Source organism: Rana temporaria, chromosome 5, assembly GCF_905171775.1.
Source record: "Rana temporaria chromosome 5, aRanTem1.1, whole genome shotgun sequence".
In the NCBI taxonomy this organism is placed as follows: domain Eukaryota; kingdom Metazoa; phylum Chordata; class Amphibia; order Anura; family Ranidae; genus Rana; species Rana temporaria.
Window position 1 is genome coordinate 303,526,641 of NC_053493.1, and position 20,428 is coordinate 303,547,068.

General features: G+C 42.4%; 1 protein-coding gene across 4 annotated transcripts in view; it reads right to left on the reverse strand.

The window, feature by feature from the left end:
• Positions 1-20,428, reverse strand: part of OSBPL1A (oxysterol binding protein like 1A) — a 199,417-nt gene that overhangs the window by 176,593 nt on the left and 2,396 nt on the right. For 2 of the 4 annotated variants that reach the window (XM_040354081.1, XM_040354079.1), the window contains exons 2-4: positions 12,132-12,254; positions 9,025-9,110; positions 2,369-2,443 (exon numbers count right to left, since the gene is read on the reverse strand). In XM_040354081.1, coding sequence (XP_040210015.1) covers positions 2,369-2,443; positions 9,025-9,110; positions 12,132-12,252 — 282 coding nt within the window. In that variant the 5' untranslated portion in view covers positions 12,253-12,254. Of the gene's footprint in view, positions 1-2,368; positions 2,444-9,024; positions 9,111-12,131; positions 12,255-19,384; positions 19,483-20,428 lie in introns of those variants that run through there. The other 2 variants (XM_040354080.1, XM_040354082.1) reach the window with 2 other exon arrangements.

Sequence of the window (20,428 nt, forward strand, 5' to 3'; positions counted from 1 at the left end):
TGCAACCAAAATGCTTGTACACAAAACACAACGTAAATCTATCTAGGTTAGACAGCAAAATAATTCAGCCTGATCTGGTAAGGTTGCCTGGACACTCATGGGTTAAACCAGTGGTTATCAACCTTATTGAGACAAGGGCCTGGTAAACTATTTCACAATCTTCAGAGAATAAAAATGTAGTAATAGTTTTCTATTTAAGATACATTAATAATTTAGTTTATTCAGCATGTAATAGAGCTTACGTATGTAGCATGAGGTGTTTTTTTGGGCAATATTTAACTTTTTGGTAAACTCATTCAATGAATCCAAGCTCTGCAAGCTGAGATAACATGTACAGCATTGGTGCATGCACACAATTTCACAGTAACCATGAGATAAAACAAAGTTCAGGAATATTCCTTTATCCAGTTGTTTTACAAAAATGTACACTACAAACTGTTTTACTAACCTGACGGCTTATTATTCTAAATAGGAAACCGTCACTTCTTTGTTTGCAAATATTAAAGATTCTAACTACCAGCAAGAATGCGTCCTTACATTTAAAGAGCACCTGTCATTTCATATCAATCATGGCAGCGCCTGTTAGCGGACATCCACTCACCTGCTTCAGCCACGCCACTCACCTTGTTGTGTCAGTGCCACATCACCAGTCATCCCATTAAAGTGAAAGAGACTGTCAGTGAGTCAGAGGAGGAGCCGCTGCGGGACAGAGATGACAGTTGCTCTTTAAAAATGTACGATTTAAATCAAGTTGATTTAAATCAAGCCTCTTTACTAGTGATTTAAATAGACTTGATTTAAATCAAATCCACCCTGCCTGAGACTGTATGTAATGATAGACCCACATCCATATATACACACGCATCAGGCCAATTATTCAGTGGCAAAAGATTCAAATCCCATTCAATAAAGCTCATATTCAGTGACAAAGGTTCAAGTCTCAAGGTATAAAGCACAATGGATCACCAACATGAAGGTACCTATAAATTCTACACCAATGCACTACACTGCCAGGTAATACGTGTTGGGCCCATTGACTCCATATATGAACCTTTCTAGCAGTGCAAGCAAAAAAGACTAACAAATTCAAAAGGGGGAACACACACACTGACCAACTCCCCAAAACAGTGTGACGCGTACCCACCAAAACACAATTATTTTTCTGCAATATTTTTTAGCAATGTTAACTGTTAACTGCTTGCCGACCGCCCATCGTCGTTTTACGGTGGCAAGTCGGCTCCCCTGCGCGAGAGCACGTAATATAACATCGGTTCTCACGCAGGGCACCCCGACTCCTGTGCCCAGCAGGCGCGATTGCCGCCGGGCACACGCGATCGCTCGTTACAGAGCGGGGACCGGGAGCTGTGTGTGTAAACACACAGCTCCCGGTCCTGTCAGGGGATGAAATGCTGATCTTCTGTTCATACAATGTATGAACAGCGATCAGTCATTTCCCCTAGTGAGGCCACCCCCCCCTACAGTTAGAAAACACCTAGGGAACATACTTAACCCCTTCCCCGCCCCCTAGTGTTAACCCCTTCACTGCCAGTGGCATTTTTATAGTAATCCAATGCATTTTTATAGCACTGATTGCTATAAAAATGCCAATGGTCCCAAAAATGTGTCAAAAGTGTCCGACATAATGTCGCAGTACCGAGAAAAAAAAAAAAAAAAAAAGCTGATCGCCGCCATTACTAGTAAAAAAAATTTTTTTTTTTTTTATAAAAATACCCCCTATTTTGTAAACGCTATAACTTTTGCGCAAACCAATCAATAAACATGTATTGCGATCTTTTTTTATGAAAAATGTGTAGAAGAATACGTATCGACCTAAACTGAGGAAAAAATGTTTTTTTTTATATATTTTTGGGGGATATTTATTATAGCAAAATGTAAAAAATATTCATGTTTTTCAAAATTGTCGCTCTATTTTTGTTTATAGCGCAAAAACTAAAAACCGCAGAGGTAATCAAATACCACCAAAAGAAAGCTCTATTTGTAGGGAAAAAAGGACGCCAATTTTGTTTGAGAGCCACGTCGCGCAATTGTCAGTTAAATCGACGCAGTGCCGAATCGCAAAAAGTGCTCTGGTCTTTGGGCAGCAATATGGTCCGGGGGTTAAGTGGTTAAAGTTGGACAATGATTACATAATCAGAGCCTTATAACTTTTATCTCATTTTCTTATGCGTGTGTAATTATATACACACTTTTTATTTATTATTTTTTGAGCACACTAAAACAAATCTAATTCATATGTGTGGCATAGATCTCTATCTCGTAGCACACAGCAGCATATGAGAGGTTTGTGTTTGCCTTCCTTAAACCCTTAACCAGCTCTATGTTTAGAGTAATAAAGCATGCTTTTCACCTTACGTCCAGTAAAGGCAGCTCGGTGTAATGGAGTGTCCCCCATATCATTCAGCACACAGATGTCCGCGCCTGCCTGGAGAAAAAGGAACATTACTATAGTCAAAGTTAACCATGTAGCAAAAATTAAACATGCATCAGGAGAGGTTAAAGAAATTGCTCCTTTCAGCAATCATATACACCACCACTGAGTGTGTATTTAAAAGGAAAAACAAGAAATATATAATCACAGCTTACTAGTGCTTAAATGTGGTGGCTACATTAGTTTTCTTATATGGGTTTTCCTTTTTTCCCCCCACCTCGTGACCCTGTGAATAAGAAACTTTCTGTACACTTGGGTCTACACTTTTTTCTCCACTGTAACTATTGAGGGAGCCATGGTAATTAAACAGCCTGAACTTCAAACATGTCTTCCTTTGTTCATCTCCATTACATGGTGAATTGATGGGACAATAAAATAATGTTTTCTGTGCTTTTGTTTTAAAGTGGTTCTAAAGGCTGCATTCTGTGCATGAAGAGAAAAAAACCTTCAGTGTGCAGCTCCCCCCTCAGTCCCCCTAATATTTACCTAAGCTCAATCTTGATCCAGCAATGTGCATGAGAGCCGAGGCTCCCCCTCGGTCTCTCCCTCCTCATTGTCGATCAAAACCAGTGAGGGAGGAGCAGGGGGCAAGGCTGAGCATGAGTGCCCCCAAAGCAAGCGGCTTGGTATAAGGTAACTCGGCAGAGGGAGGGGGGGGAAATAGCATCGGCGGGGGACCTGAGAATAGGAGGATCGGGGACGCTGTGTGCAAAACCATTGCACAATGCAGGCAAATATGGCATGTTTGTCATTTAAAAAAATAAATACAATATTTTCCTTCTTAAACAAACACTTTAAAACATTAGTAAACCGCAGACATAAAAAAAAAACAAAAAAAAACCTGCATCGCATACTAGCACATTATGAAGTGCTTACGCTAGAATGAAGCCTTCCAGCGGTGCACTGATACCGGTGACAAGGCTTCTATCTTCACCCAGTCTTCCGTCCTGTAACAGTGTGTGACGGTATAGTAGACCCACCTGGAGCGGTGACTTTCTTTCTTCCAGTCTTCTGTCCGGGTTTGCGTGCTTCGGCTGTTTGATTGGCCAAGCAGTGATGACGTGGCACAGAGCTCTGAAGGGACGGCACGGTATGCCGTCCCTTCAGAGCGCATTACATAGATTCATGCATTGCATGTATTGTCGCCGATGCCGCCGACTATTCAGATGGCCGGCCCCCTGGTGAGCGCCAGCCATCTGTATAACGGCAGCTGGTTGGCTGTGGAAGTGCCCATCAGAGCCAGCAGCTCTGATAGGCTTTCCGATTACAGCCCCCAGGCTGTAAATCGGCTTCCAAATACTTAACCAAGGAACGCACGGGGGGTGCGTTCCTTGGATAAGACTGACAGGCGTCTCAGCCAATCAGGTTCACCGGTTCTGGTTACTGAAGCATCATCGAGGGCGGGAGAAGACATCGAGGGAACGTGGAAGGAGGATGGCCGACCCCAGAAAGGTAAGTGCAGGGCAGAGGGGGGGCAGCATTTTACAGGGCAAAGCGGCGACAATTGCCACGGTGGCAACAATTAAAGGGCACAGTGGCTGCGTTTGATGGCATGGCACAGTGGCTGCGTTTGATGGCATGGCACAGTGGTGACAATTGATTGCACAGTGGCTGCAATTTATTTTATTTTTTTTCGTTTGTTTGCGCCCTCCAAAAAATGTTGAGCACCAGCCGCCACTGTTTAGGAGATATTCACTGTACCTAAAAGGTAAGCCACCTTATAGGTTTACCAGTAGGTACAAGTTAAAAAAAACTACTTTTACAACAAGTGATAAACGATTTGCATTACTGGTTAACAGGTATTTTGCATTGTGAAGGCATTAGCTCCTGCTGCTGTCAATTAAATTCTGTAAAAAAGAAGCAGCAGGTGGGGTAGGGCCGAGCAACACTGCATTCATGGACACCGATCACGGCGCGGAAATGAGCATGCACTTCTACCCCACAGAAAATGCTTGCTATGGGGCAGACACAGGAGAGGAGCCAAGAGAGCTGGTGTGGAAAAAGAGGAGGCTCAGGGACGCTCTGTGCAATACCAATGCAGAGCAAGAGAGTATAACATGTTTGGTATTTTAATTTTGCCTTTAATACCATTTTAAGCTGGCCATACATGGATCAAAATTCAGCCGGTTCAGCAGCGACCAGCTGAATTTTTTTCCATGTATGGGCAATGTGGTTGAACAGAAGACGATCTAACAATTGACTTCCTGTACAACAGCCCTGTTGGATTTTAGCCGCTTGATCAGCACTGCAGGCTCTAGCAAGCAGCTCTGATCAGTATATTCCGATGGTGGTGAAGCCTTCCTGCTATCAGAATACAATGGTTCAGCAGAGAAGATTCCTGACCAAATCGAATGGTGGAATTGGGTCACTTTTTTTCATTTAAAGTGGTTGTTAAGCCACTTTCACATCTTTATACCATCCCCTCTGTGTTCCAATCCTGTGTGAGTGATTTTTTTCCTTTTATAAAAAGGCCTTCTATACCTCATTTCAGAGCTCTTCTCAGGGGAGGGAGAGGGAATATCGCTGAGAAGAGCTGTGATAAGTATAGGAGGCGGCTTTTTTTTTTTTTTAAACCCTCCCATAGTGGCACACAGAATTTGGGGGCGGGCACTGTCACGAGCTAACAGGCAGTGAGGGGAGGGTAGTGGGGATGGAGAGCACAGAGGAGACAGAGCAGGGCTGCGGATGATGGAGGCATGTAAACTGACCACTGTCAAGGCTCAGCAGCCATGATACGCCGTGGTCAGTTTACAAAGGGGAGGATATAGCCAGGCAGGATCAGCCAGGTATTAAAGGTGATAGAAGGGAACAAATGACACAGCACAAGCACTGTGCTGTATAACATGCTTTAAAGGAGCAGGATCTTTATTTTTTTGGGGGTTAACAAACGCTTTAGCCGGTGGTTAAATGACCCAAGTCTGTCTTCATTGACATACAATTCAAGAAGCTCAGCCTCTACACCTTTAACCCTTTGTTAGGATAGACAGTATTCATATCTAGTTTCATTAATAATGAACATTTACCTGCACAGTACAGACAGGGTAAAAGTCATGCTATGCTAATGGGAACATGTAACAAATATAAAGGTAGGGGGTTATCTTAATTTAGCTGCAAAAGTGGAAATATACTTTAAAGTGTAAGAAAACTGTCCAGGCCTGTAGAAACTGACATTCAAGATTCAGCAATGTGGTTATTTTCGCTATACAATGTACTGGTCTTTGCATGTCAGGATTTAGCAAATCCCCTTTGTGATTGGATTAGGGTGACTGTTCCTGACTCTCATTTGAGCAGAGCAGTGAAATGGAGGAGTAAAAAAAATGTTACACTTAAAAATCATACAACGGTACCTTTTTCTGTTAACTACCATTAGGTATAACATGACCTGAATAAAAGAGGGCCCTCACAGACATGGACCACTGAAGCAATTGGAAATGTTACTATACAATAATTAGATGAGTGCTGAAACCCACTATTACACAAGGAAGGATAATTATAGAATAAATATTTAAAATAAAAATGTATACCGTATTTCCCGGCGTATAAGACGACCCCTTAATTTTTCAGCTAAAATATTTTTTTGGGGATATACTCACCGTATAAGATAACCCCCTTCCTACTAGTCTGTCTGGAAGCTGAGGGGTAGCCAGAACAACCGCTGACAGGAACAACCGCTGACAGAAACAGGCTTTTTTCAGATCTCACTGTGCCATTACATTACATGCCTCACGGTGCCATTGTTTACCTCATTGTGCCTTTTTACATGCCTCATTGTGCCGTTATACATGCCTCACTGTGCCATTCCATTCCCTGCCCATTCCATTCCCTGCCTCGACGATATCCCTACCTTCTCCTGTTTGCAGAGTATGTCAGACGGCGGCCATCCATTATTCAAAAGCCGCGCCTCCTCCTCAGGCTGTTCCATGATAGGCGTAACACTAATTTTCCCAGCAGAGCCTCTGTTCAGTGTTCCGCCTTTTTGTAAATGCAAGAAACTAAATGGGTGGGACTTTAAATGAGGCGCAAGGCATAGAGCCAAGCGCTTCCATCCCCGATATTTTGAACAATAAGGAATAGGGTGGGACTTTAAATGAGGCATGCACCCCAGGAGAGTAACAATAACAGTGGGATTTGGACAGGTACGTGATCCAGCAGAACTGAGCAAATAACATGAAAGCATTGCACGGATACAAAAAACAGTCAGTTATTTAATAGTATAAAAATTATATATACAGTAGATACAATAGTAGCATGGTAGATCTGTTACAATAAACAAAGAAAATTGCATACATTTCAACAGTTCATGGTAACAATGGTAGGAATAAATAAATATAATAGGTTCATGCTGAAAAACGATATCAAAAGAGGCCAAATCACTGGAAAGTATCTCCATGATAAATGAATATTGATACGTTGTACTAATTATTATCATACACATCGACTATATGATCGATTGTGGTCACTATTACTGTGGAGTTATTCCAACGAATTTGATCTCATTTAATGTTTATACTATGCATTAACTTTTACTGTTAGGAGCCATTAGAAGCCCCTCTGGTTTTTATATATGATATCTTTTACCAACTAATTTCCTCTCTACACCAGTGGAGTGTACCAACGTATCAATATTCATTTATCATGGAGATACTTTCCAGTGATTTGGCCTCTTTTGATATCGTTTCCAGCATGAACCTATTATATTTATTTATTCCTACCATTGTTACCATGAACTGTTGAAATGTATGCAATTTTCTTTGATTATTGTAACAGATCTACCATGCTACTATTGTATCTACTGTATATATAATTTTTATACTATTAAATAACTGACTGTTTTTTGTATCCGTGCAATGCTTTCATGTTATTTGCTCGGTTCTGCTGGATCACGTACCTGTCCAAATCCCACTGTTATTGTTACTCTCCTGGGGTGCATGCCTCATTTAAAGTCCCACCCTATTCCTTATTGTTCCGCCTTTTTGAATAATGGATGGCCGCCATCTGACAGTCAGGTACCGGTGTATAAGACGACCCTCGACTTTTGGGGCATTATTTTACATGCAAAAGATCGTCTTATACGCCGGAAAATACGGTATATTGTATAATGCATACTTTAAAAAAAAGAAATACAAGTTCCAGGTCCATGTTATTTTCCATTCTGGTACACTGCAATAAAGCTAAACTCCAGGAATTCAGCCACTTTATAAAATGGCTTACTATGGGTTAAATCCAATGAGTTGCATGCCACTTTGTGGACTCATCGATTTTATTTACAACTTTTACTGAGCATAGGGAGTACAGCCATCACTATACTCTTGGCGCTCTGACAGAGACACCGCTTTCTTACACAGAAGCAGCTCTGCCCACCCCTCTGCTGTCCAATCACAGAAGGCGGTGTTATTTTGTTATAATTCAAAATGATCTGTATATGAGCAGGATGAAGGGGAGGGGGGAGGACAGAGTGGCTGCATGCGACTATGCAGCTGCTGGACCCGAGACCAAAAGGTTCAATGACAGAATACCGGATTAGCAATGGTCTCGCCTATCGGTAAAAATGTAAATAGTAAAGAGAAGTCCACAAGATGGCATACGCCTCGCTGGACTCAACCCACACTGAACATTTTACAAAGTAGCTAAATTCTTTCAATTCTGTTTTTTTTATCTTTATTTTCTTTTTCCATACATACAAGGTAAAAAGACACGTAATGTGAAAATACAAGGATACATTGCAACACTGTGCTTCCAGGAACCCCGACCCTCCCAACAGAGGCAGGCAACTTGTAGCAAAGCCAACATACAAAAAGGGACAATAATTTCCGTACCCCACTTGTTGAAATCAAAAAGCCTGGGGAGGGTCATCTGCAGGCCCTGGAGCTTTAACATGCATGCGTTATGTAATGCGTTACGTACTTTGCGTTAAGTCAGCCTATTCAAATGAAGGGTCAATGCACAAGAATGAATAGAAAAAAAAAAAAAACAGGCAATGCTTTACAGTGCTTGTAGCAGAACATGTGCACTGTGTTGTGTGCCAAGCATCTCGTATGAACTATTTGATAACATATGCTCATAAAGACGTTCAAGAAATAAGAGAGTTAAAAATAAAAAAACACACACACACACACAAAAAAACAATGCAGTCTTCCCTACTATTGTTTCGATATTTGTAATATTAAATGCATCATACACAACTGTAAAGAAAATTCAGGGAGGATTTTGTCAGCACTGAGAAATGTCAAACACCTTCCACAAGAGGTTTCTTAGTCACTTTTTTTTTATCCTCCTAATAGGTGTTTTTTGCTATTGCCCCCCTTATGTTGATTAGTTGATGTTGCATGTTTTTTTTTTATATTTTTTGTATTATTAATGTTATACAAATTACTAACAAGTATAGACAGACTTTAAGTTGTACTCTAGCAGCAGCTGATCGCTTTCCTCAGTACAGGATCCAAACAAACAATCTGCATGTTATCATCATAGCTTGTGAGGTTTTTCAACTGTACATTATTATTAAGACAGACCTTATTTCAGGAGAAAACCGAGTACAGTATAAACCTCTGAGGTAAAAAATATCAGCGATTTACCTTCAGTAATTCTTCTACCACTTCCCTATGTCCGAAATAACATGCAAGATGAAGAGGTGTCCATCCCAAATTAGACTTCCTTTTACCTGAGAAGACATAATTTGTTTACATTAAAAGGGCATTTATCACAATAATACAGCATGCTAGTGGCCTCCCTTTCCACCTCCTAAAGATGGCAATACACTGGTAGACTTTCCCATTTGTGGGATTTTAACATTTTGATGTGAATTGACTTCACCACACCACACATACACGGTTAGCAATTCATTTGTTTTTGGAAAAAAAATCCATCTTGTTAATTCGGAAATCTACTAGGGCAGACCCAGCTTTTGGCCTTGAATTTTTTTTGAAGGCAACCAAAAAAAAAAAAAAAGAAAAAGAAAAGAAAAGGAGCATAACCATTTATATATCAAACCACTTTTTATTACAAACCTCTAAAAAGATATGGCCTTGTTAAAAGGACACACGGTCATATTTAGGCCAAGATCCATTGTACACTGGATCTTTGCTAAATATGGGCATGTGTGTTTTTAACAAGGCTATGTCTTTTTAGAGTTTTACAATAAAAAGTGGTTTGATATATAAATGGTTATGCATTTTTTTGGTTGTCTTTTTTCCCCCCTATTTCAAGTACAGAAATAGGGAAGTCTTCACAGAACAGAATTAACATACATCAGAGTTTTTTTTAATTTGGAGATGACTGGATTTCAGACCGAATAACTTATGTTTTGTATGGTTAGCCAAACACAATGTACATTATTTTTTTCAGGACACATATATTTGAAGTTTTGTATATACAGAGCTTTTAATCAAATAATCTCCTTCCCCAGGAAGAGATGTCCCGCCCCCAGCCGACATAACTTCTGGTATCGGAGGATATTCGCAAGTACCGATACTCTCAAAAATGACTAGTATCGTCCCCAATACCAGTATCAGTGCATCACTAGTATATAGTGACCGACTTCCTCCTAATCATGTAAAGGATTGTGCCAGAACCTATTATACAGGGTTCCCCAACCAGTATTCTCGGTACATATATTTGTATTTCCTGGGATTTAATAGAGAAGGGATCAGGTAAATTGAAGAAAATAAATTATATGTATATATGTCCCAGGCAGTCTAGACTCTAGTACAACAATCGCTTAATCAAGATGGGCTCAGGTAAGTATTAGGGGGGCTGCTGCACAAAGAAGTTTTTTTTATCTTAAAAACAAAAAACACTTCTGACTTCAGAACCACTTTAATGTTTCACCCCAACCATTAACCGTTACGTTTTTTGTTCTGCGGCGGGGGAAAGAGTTAGTTAAGGCTCCATTCACACTTGTACGACTCCAAAAGTTGCACAACTTTGGATAGGTGTGACATACAACTTTGGCTTTGATCAATGATAATGCACAACTGTTGCACTGTAGAACATTCAGGTATGACTTCCATGCAACTTTTGAGCGTTAACATTGAAGTCTATTGCCCTCAAGTTGCATGAATATCGGACCAAAGTAATGTATGAACTACCGTACTTTGAAGTTGCTGCAACTTCAAAGTCGTACATATGGGAATGGTTAACATTGGAAACAACTTGTCATGCAACTTTGGACATCAAAGTCGCATGACAAGTCACACAAGTGAGAATAAAGCCTTAGTCAATCGCTAGCTGTTAATCCATCTACCTTGCCCCCAATTACCAGAGGGACAAGCAACTTTTTGTTTTGGGTCACATGCATGTCTGGCTGTTTTTTATGTGTTGCTTCACAAATGCATGCCAGTTGTATGAAACAAACACATCTCTTCCAACATGGCAAGCTCTGGTAATTTCTTTCACTTGCACCAACACTAGAACGAGAAACTCAGGGATAGTGGGATAATAGTTTCTTCGCGGGAAGTGTCAGTTCTTATGCCCCGTACACACCATCACTTTATGTGATGAAAAAAAACGTCATTTTCTGTGAAGTAAAAAATGACGTTTTTGAAACTTCAATTTTCAAAGACGAAGTTGCCTACACACCATCGTTTTTCTCACAATGTTCTAGCAAAGCGAGGTTACGTTCACCACGTTTTTCCATTGAAGCTCGCTTCATAAGTAGCTTCTGGGCATGCGCGGGTGAAAAAACGTCGTTTTAAACGACGTTTTTTGCTACACACGGTCAATTTCTGTGAAGTAAAAGTTGACGTTTTGAAAAACGACACATAAAATTGAAGCATGCTTCAATTTTTTTTGGTCGTTTATTTAGAAGACATAAAACGACGTTTTCCCCCCACACACGGTCAATTAAAGTGACGTTTTTAAAAACGTCATTTTTTTTCATCACATAAAGTGATGGTGTGTACGCGGCATTAGACTACAGGCAGAGGCCATGCATTAAGCTGTACAATATCATGCCGCATTCCTAATGTTTGAACACAAACAGAAATGTCTGACAAAAGGAATGTAAAGATTTACTATAAACTGTGTATACAGGGCAATCACTGACATCATGAAACCAACATGCAGGTCAGAAGGTTTATAATGCCTTTAAGAAAAATACACCCTTTAATATCAAAGTAAAAACAGATCTCTCAAGAAATAAATAAAACTGGCTTGCATTAGTACACACTTCCTTTAAGCTTGAGACCTGTAGACAGACTTGACAATTCCAGGACATTAGAATTATTATTTTAAGCTATGCATATGTAGGTTTGGTTTTATGCTCGTGGTCATTGCAATGTCACATTTTCTCTCAAACCCCAGGTTTCTTGCAGACTGCATCAAGTTTTCTTCCAGAACCTTCCTGTGCTTTGCTGCATCATTTTACCCTTTGGCTGGGTTCACAACGCAGTCCTTTGCATCTCCATTCACAGTTTCAGGTCCGATTGCAGCCCAAATTTTTGTCTGAATTCGGACCTGAAAGGAACCAAAAAGAAAAAAAAAAACTGGCAATAGATACACTTTAAAATTAAATCCATAACTGAGATTTCAAGGAAATATCTATGAATTTAAAAGCTTCAGTCATCTGATAATCAACACAGAATATCAGTTTTTTTTTAACTCAGCCTCCTGACTATTTTTCCAGAAGCTTCTGAATAGCAAAAAGCCCTGGTCTTTCAAACAAATAAACCAAGAAATTGTTTACCTTTGCAGTCAATATTAACCACAGTTTCTCCTTCTTTACAGTTTTCTAGCAGTTTCTGGACCTCCTCCAAGTTTCCATTTCGAGAATTGTGAAGAAGTTTCTCTTCGGCTTCACTATTCATCTCTGAATGGAATGAAGGGACAGGTTAATAGGGTTTGTCAAACATAAGGTATGGGTGATTTCTGCAAGTGTGATCATGCTGCTAAAATCTCCAGTGATTGCCCATGGTTAATTGTTAGTGATCAGTACACATACATTACCGGTCAAAAGTTTTAGAACACCCCCATTCAGTTTTTATGAAATAATATGTAGTTTAAGTTCTCAAAGTTGACTTAAAATAAAGCAAAGAACAAATTGACATAAAAAGAAATCATGGAATAGTTTTCTTTAACAAAACGTAATCTAAAAATGTTTGACTCACAGTAGCCACCTTTTGCAGCTTTAACAGCCAAAACACACCAGTGGTATTCACAAATCAAACCCTGTTCAGAAAGTTATTCCCAAAACTGTTGCATTTGTATGTTGATTTACTTTCAACCTCCTGTACAGTTCATCCCAAACCCGCTTGATGGGTTTCAAGCAAGGATGAGCTTCGTCCTGTTCGCAAAGCCCACGTGCAGAGCCCGCCAGGAAGTCGGCACTGCGCAGCGCTAATCACAGGCAGTGAGACATTGTCCTGACTTCTGCAGCCGTGCATCGGGAAATGTCTCACTGCCTGTGATTACCGCTGCGCAGTGCCGACTTCCTGGTGGGCTCTGGACGTGGGAGCACAGCCTTAGTTTTAGGTCTGGCAACTCCATGCTTTGAAGCCTACTGTCTTGTTCTTTTCTTATAAAGGTAGTTCTGACACATCCTGAAAGTAGCTTTCGGGTTATTATCTTGCTATAGGATGAACCCTTGACCAACTACGCATATTCCACGGTGTATTGCAAAATGCTGTGGTAGTAGATTTGGTTCACGGTCCCAGTCCTTACTCTGGAAGTGATTGAATCAGGATCCAACAAAAGATCCCCAGACCATCACGCATCCTCCTCTATGTTTGACAGTTGGTGTCACACACCAAGGAACCATCCATTCACATATTTGATGGCGTACAAAAAAACCCTGCGTGATGAACTGAAGATCCCAAATTTTGATTCATGGTCCATAAGACCTTATTCCAGTCTTCAGTAGTCCACTTGACCTGTCAAACCTGCAGTTCGAAGTCTTCTTTTCACAGTTGGAACTGAGACTTGCTTTCTTCGATCAGTGTTAAGCTGCTCTTCAAGCTGTTGTCTTGCGACTCGCTTTCCTACGCAAGCTGTTGACTTTTAGAAACGTATCCTCCGATTCTGTTGGGTTGCTCATATACCCATTGTATACCCATATGCGTTGCTGATATACCCATTGTTGTTCATTGAGTAGGCATAAATATTTCTATATTGATTCATATTCGCAAAAGAAAACCAAACAGCTAGACCGAAAAACAAATTTATTCTTAAATGAAAAGTGGCTCAATAAGTTCATTTTAATCCTTTCACACGGGCCGTGTCTGGTCCAGTCCTGTTCAATGGCGGCTGCTGTCCTCAGAGAGCTGACTCTGTGGTAAACAAAAGAGGGGTAGAGAAAGGAAGTGCCACCTAAGTGCAGTATTAAAGAGGTTCTTTTAATGACACATTATACAAAACACACTTACAAGAAGGTAAGGAAAGAAGGCTCATCCGTAACATCCTGTAGTCCTCGTCCCGGATCCATGGGCTGCTTAGAAGTGAAGATAGCAGAATGTGTGGAGTCTTCAGGCTTGTCCTGTGGCCATCAGGATGAGGCCTGGTCCAGCCTCACGTGACAGGTCACGTGATTACTTCTGGGGGAACACTTCCGGGAGGAGGGTCAGACAGGGAGAACAAAGGCTGATTGGGCTACACGCTCGGAGCCACTCTTTCCTTGCCTTCCTGCAAGTGTGTTTTGTATAATGTGTCATTAAAAAAACCTCTTTAATACTTCACTTAGGTGGCACTTCTTTTCTCTACACCTTATGAGTAAGGATGAGCTCTGGTGTGTTCGCATAGAACACGTGCAGAGCCCGCCAGGAAGTGTGCACGGCGCTGTGCTAATCACAGCCAGGGAGACATTGTCCCGATGCTCGGCTGCAGGGATCGTGAAATGTCTCCCTGGCTGTTATTAGCGCAGCGCCGTGCACACTTCCTGGCGGGCTCTGCACGTGTTCTATGAGAACACGCCAGAGCTCATCCTTACTCTTGAGTAAGACAAGATGAGTAGTCGCTCAACCAGGAAGTGTTCAAACAGATTGTGAGGACCTGAGGCAGGCTGGAGGTGGATCTTTTCACTTCAGAAAACAACAAGCAGGTCACCCAGTTCTTCTCCCTGCATCCGCTGAATTGAGCCAGGGAGATGGATGCCTTCACCAATACATGGCACTTCAGCCTTTGCTATGCCTTTCCCCCAGTAAGACTAGTTGAGGCTGTTCTACAGATGTTTTTGAGCGAGAAAACCGATCTCATTCTGATAGCTCCGTCTTGACCGAGGATGGTCTGGTTTGCCGCCCTAAAGAGGCTGGCCTTGTATCCCCCGATTCCTCTCTCGGTGAGGGAGGATCTGGTCACACAGGGACTTATTCGGAACCCTCAGACTTACAGTGTGGTATCTGAGGAAAAGCTGTTAAGGGCTCAAGGTTTCTCAGAGAGAGTCATCAAGACCCTTTTAGAATGCCGTGAGCCAGTAACCAGGGCCATTTACACCAAAAATCTGGAGAAGATTCAACTCCTGGTTAGCAGAACAAGGGCTGGAAGAACTGGGAATTGTAGCGATACTGGATTTTTCCAGGCAGGAGTGGAATTGGGCCTCTCTATTAGCACCCTAAAGGTACAGGCCGCCGCTGCCTTCAGTGTGTTTCTTGAGGTCTCCCTGCAGCAAGATCAATTTGTAAGGAACTTCTTTTAAGGCCCTCTCAAGTTCCAGACCAGCGATGGTCCGGGCCTGTCCCGCTTGGCATCTATCTTTGGTCTTCAGAGTGCTTACAGGGAGTCCCTTCGGAGAAAAATCGGAGATTAAGAGGGTGGTTCTAAAGGCAGATTTTTTTGTTTGCAATCACTTCAGCCAGAAGAGTGAGTGAGTTGCAGGCGCTCTTGATCAGAGACATTTTTATTGATTTTGGAGGACAGGGTTGTGCTCCAAAACAGATCCTAGTTTCCTCCCCAAAGTATCTTCTGCATTTCCCAGAACACAGGACATTATCCTGCCAACATTTTATTCCTCCTCAGAGGTTGATGAGGAAGGAAAGCTTAGTTTAGTAGATGTCAGGCGAAGCATTTTAGTTTATCAGCAAGTCAGTCTTTATTTGTAAACCTTTCAGGAGCACACAAGGGATGTAAAGCGTCACAATCCACTATTTCCAGATGGATAAAAATTAAAATTACAGAGGCATACAGGTTGGTAGGGAAGCAAGCGCCCCTAGTTAAGGCACATTCAGCCAAGGAGGTGTCATTTTCCTGGGCAGAGAAAGCCAGCTCCACTCTGGAGGAGGTCTGCAAAGCAGCAACATGGTCCAGCTACTCCACGTTTGCAAAGCATTACCGCTTGGACCTGTTTTCTGATAAAGAACAGGCGTTTAGGTGAAAGGCCCTCCAGACAGTTGCTGATAGTTAGAATCTTATTCCCATTTAGAATAATAAGCTGTTGGATTATTAAAAGCGCGATATCAGAACCAATCCAATCATACAGTTTGTAGTGTACATACATTTTCAAAACAAAGGGATAAAGGAATATTCATGAAACTTGTTTCATCTCGTGGTTACTGTGAAGTTGTGGGAATGTATCGATGAAGTACATGTTATCTCAGCTTGCACAGCATGAATTTATTGAAGGAGTTTACCAAAAATGTAAGTATTGCAAAATATACAGCCTCATGCTACATAACTAAGCTCCATTTCATGCTGAATAAAGTAAATTATTAATGTATCGGTATCTTAAAAAGAAAACAATCTTTTAAATCGTGTGTTTTTTGTTTCTTTTTTTCGTTGATTTATATCCACCCTGTTCCTTACTCTCCTGTGATCTAGAATCATCTTCACAGAGCTGCAGGATCCCAACCTATATTGGTGTGCTGGAGGTGCAGAGAAAAGAGCTATGTCTCACGGTCACTTCTGTTGGCTCAGAGCTGACTGAGAACTAAGCGATCAGCAGTCTTTGATTGCTCAATGCTCAGTCATATGTGCAACTTGATTTTGTGTGCTTTCACAAAACATTCCAGTATGGATGCTTCCTTTAGATATATTTCCTGCATTCGTTTTCTATATTGTCAGACTTCCCTTTATTTTTATCTGGTGATCTGGCCAGTAACGTACTTTCTGTCCCTTTTTTGTCTACTCTCATTATTACATTATATTTATTGGGGCAGTCATGATTGTCACAAAGGATTGACAAATAATTTTCTGTTTTTTTAACCATTTCCATTACATGGTGGCTGATAAGATTAATAGTTTATATAAGGGTTCTTTCATGCAGGCATTCCAGCCTCTGGTCGGAGGCTGGAATGCTAAGAGTGCTTCCCTTGTGGCAGAGTGCAGAGCGACTATGAAGGGGATGGCACTATGCTCAAAGAAGCAGGGGTTGCCAGCTGCAATAGACTGAAGTGATGTACACCAGACGTGCAAGATGCACTGCAGGGCAGGAGTCCCTCAGATGTACCAGGCAGCGGTTGATAGCAGGTTCAGGAGTCAGAGCAAGAGATGTCACCAGCACACCATGGGTCTCAAAAATTCGGTCCAAAGCTTTATTCAGCAATCGCATTGTTATAGCAAACCGCAACATTTTGGTTCCAAGCAGGACCCCTTCATAAGGCATGTGACTTTTTTTATACAGCCACTTTTACAGGAACGTGTGCGTTGGGAATAGTGCTTTGGAAGACAGGAGTCCTACATGGAATATAATTCAGGAGCAGAGGCAGGGAGCTGAATTGTGAACAAGCCGGGGTCATACACTGGAGAACAGGTAGAAGCAGAGTCAGGAGGGCAAGCTGAGGTCATACACTGGAGAACAGGTAGAAGCAGAGTCAGGAGGGTAAGCTGAGGTCATACACTGGAGAACAGGTAGAAGCAGAGTCAGGAGGGTAAGCTGAGGTCATACACTGGAGAACAGGTAGAAGCAGAGTCAGGAGGGTAAGCTAAGGTCATACACTGGAAGTCAGATCGAAGCAGAGTCAGGAGGGTAAGCTGAGGTCATACACTGGAGAACAGGCAGCAGCATGGAGTCAAGGAGACAAGACAGGTCAAAGGTGAGCCGGGATGGTAACAAGGAATCCCAATAACAACAGAAAGGGAACACAAGGGATGGGGAAGCTCTGCTTGTTTTCCCCCTCCCCTCCACCCCCCACCACTGCCACATTTGGCACTTTTTGGGGAAGTGGGTACCTGGTTTTGACAGGTACCCTCTCCCACGTCTGGGCAAGTTCGCCGCACAGCAACCGACAACATTTCTGGCCCCTCATTCTTCCACCGCTTCTGGGACACATAGAGGTCCTAGAAGACGACGAGACCATTCAGAGAGCGCAGCGCGACTCGTGCATTTTCAGTAGGAAACAGGCTGTAAAGCCGCAAGGTTTCACTTCCCGTTTCCCTTACCACAGATGGCGGCGCCTATACCCGAAGTCGATTGAGGAATCGGCTAGGGGTGCAAACAATGCGGGATCCCTAGACAGGCAAGTGTCCTTATATTAAAAGTCAGCAGCTACAGTATTTGTAGCTGCTGACATTTTATTCTTATTTTTTTTTACGGACTGGAACTCTGCTTTAACAGGAAACACACCGCTTGAAAGTGCAACTGTAGACAAAATGTTTCTTTTTAGTTTTGGATAGAGTAGAAAGGGATTATGACAACCTTATCGCTGAGTAAAAATCCATCCAGCACCTTCACACCTAAAAGAGGGTGCATGTCCAATGGAGATACCAAAGAATCCAAAATAGCATAAAAGAGACAAGCACACCAAAGGTTACAGATCTCAAATATTTACTGATATTAATATCAACATAGCTTTCTCAAAAGTGACAGACAACATTTACAGTAGACATCTGTAACCCTTGGTGTGCTGGCCATTTTAGATTGTTATTGCTGTCTGTGCCCCCATTGGGGAGATTCACCCACTCACTTTGTTCTGGTGAATACCAACGTTTGGGTTGTCAACAGGACAGTAATAGAGGGAAAATCTTCCAATGGGGACACCTATCCTGGTGATAACCTGGGATTTCTTTTACTTTGGAGGGATTTACTCTCCCTATCTGTTGTGGCTACAGGACAGGAAATTAATGGCTGAGTGCAACTGAGCGCATCGAGGCCTTCGGGTAATGACTGCGCTCCCAATAAGCATTTTTATAAATAAATATAATGCAAATTTCCCCAATGGGACACAGATGGCAAAATAAAATTGACAGGGGTTATAACTCTCTAAAGTAGAACTAAAGCCAGAGGAAATTTCAGTTTGCTTGTAAAAGATGAAAAGTCAGCAGCTACAGACACTTGCCTGTCCAGAGATCCAGCACCACCCTCACCCAGGCCGGTTCTTAGCCAGTATTTGGGTCTCAGGCACCAGCATGTTTACTGTGGGAAGCCAGCTGTGATTCCTTGTGGCTTCACAGCCAGCTGCCCATCGCACATGCATGAGTCGTGCTGCACTTTGGGAATGGAACCGCAGCCTTCTGGGACCCGTGATGTGTCCCAAGAGGTTGAGGGCCTGCGCCTAGGCGTCACAGTGGAAATGAGGAGCAAGTACCTGTTCAAACTGTTCAAAAAAAATTAATGACAGGGGATGAAGAAAAGCAGAATTTCACCTCTTCTGTAAAAATCAAACCAAATGTTAAAACGTGCATACAGATCAGCAGTGCGTTCTGGGCCGTGTACCCGCGCGGATGTCAGATTGGAAGAGGCATCTGTCTGTGCGGCCATTACGCCCCAACAATTGACATGATTAGTACTGCCTGCATGGGAAGGCAGAGAACACCTGTACATCCCCATGCGGGTAAACACTGCCCTCCACGGACATGCGCTTTAATACGCCCTATGTGAATGAGGCCTTGACCTTTATAATATGGTCTAAATCCAATTTGTTTTCATCCTGCACTCAGCACCTATATGCTTTGTAAATACTTTCAGGCAAGTTCTTATAGTCAGCTCCAAAAGCACAAATACATTTCCAGCAGGATATTGGCTGCTGTAACAATCATCTGTGACCAACAACGGCTCAGAAAAGTGAAATTTCTCACCTGGAATAAAAAAATGATGTCCGGAACCTCCTAGGAGCAGCACTCACAGACAGCGCTCTATAAACTGGCTTTCCTGTAAATCCTATTCATTTCACGTACTCTGTTTTGCAATAATTCAAGTGACTGCCAAGAGTCAGCATGTGCAATCACATGATGTTGGAAAGTGTATGAGAAAGCAGCTCCGAGCCACAGAAAAAAAACACGTCAGACTTGGAGCAGACAGAATCCTGAGCAGCTGTGCATAGTCACCAATCAAATCTTCAGCTCATTCAGTAAGACCCCTTTCACATTGAGGAGTTTTTCAGGCGGTACAGCGCTAAAAATAGCGCTGCTATCCCGCCTGAATAACTCCTTCACTGCAGACTTAATGTGAAAGCCCGAGGGCTTTCACACTGAGGCGATGTGCTGGCGGGAGACAAAAAAAATCTCCTGTCAGCAGCATCTTTGGAGCGGTGAGAGAAGCGGCGCATTGCGGGCGGTATTAACCCTTTATCGGCCACTAGCGGGGGTTAACACCTTCCAAGGACACACCTAACCCCTACATTACAATAGACATCTGTGCAGAAACCTGCAAAGAGGTCTCTGAAATCGCCCACAAAGTCGTGGCTGACATGCTGGAAATCTGTGTTTGACAGGCAGCGAGGTAACACCATGACGCCTCTTTACCGCTTCAACCCCGTAAATGTTTTACAAGCATACAAAGCACACGATTGCGATAGTTTGTGGGGTGCACCTACTCACTTGAATAGGCTGCAATGGGTGGCGGAACTGCCCACTAAGGATGAACTCCGGCGTGTTCGCATAGTACACGTGCAGTGCCCGCCAGGAAGTCGGCGCTGCGCTAATCACAGGCAGGGAGACATTGTTCCGATGCTCGGCCGCAGAGATCGGGAAATGTCTCCCTGCCTGTAATTGGCGCAGCGCCGTGCAGACTTCCTGGCGGGATCTGCACGTGTACTGTGTGAAAACGCCGGAGCTCATCCTTACTGCCCACCAAACGCGACAGAGATCATTTCTGACAGTGGTGCTACGGAAAGCATTGTG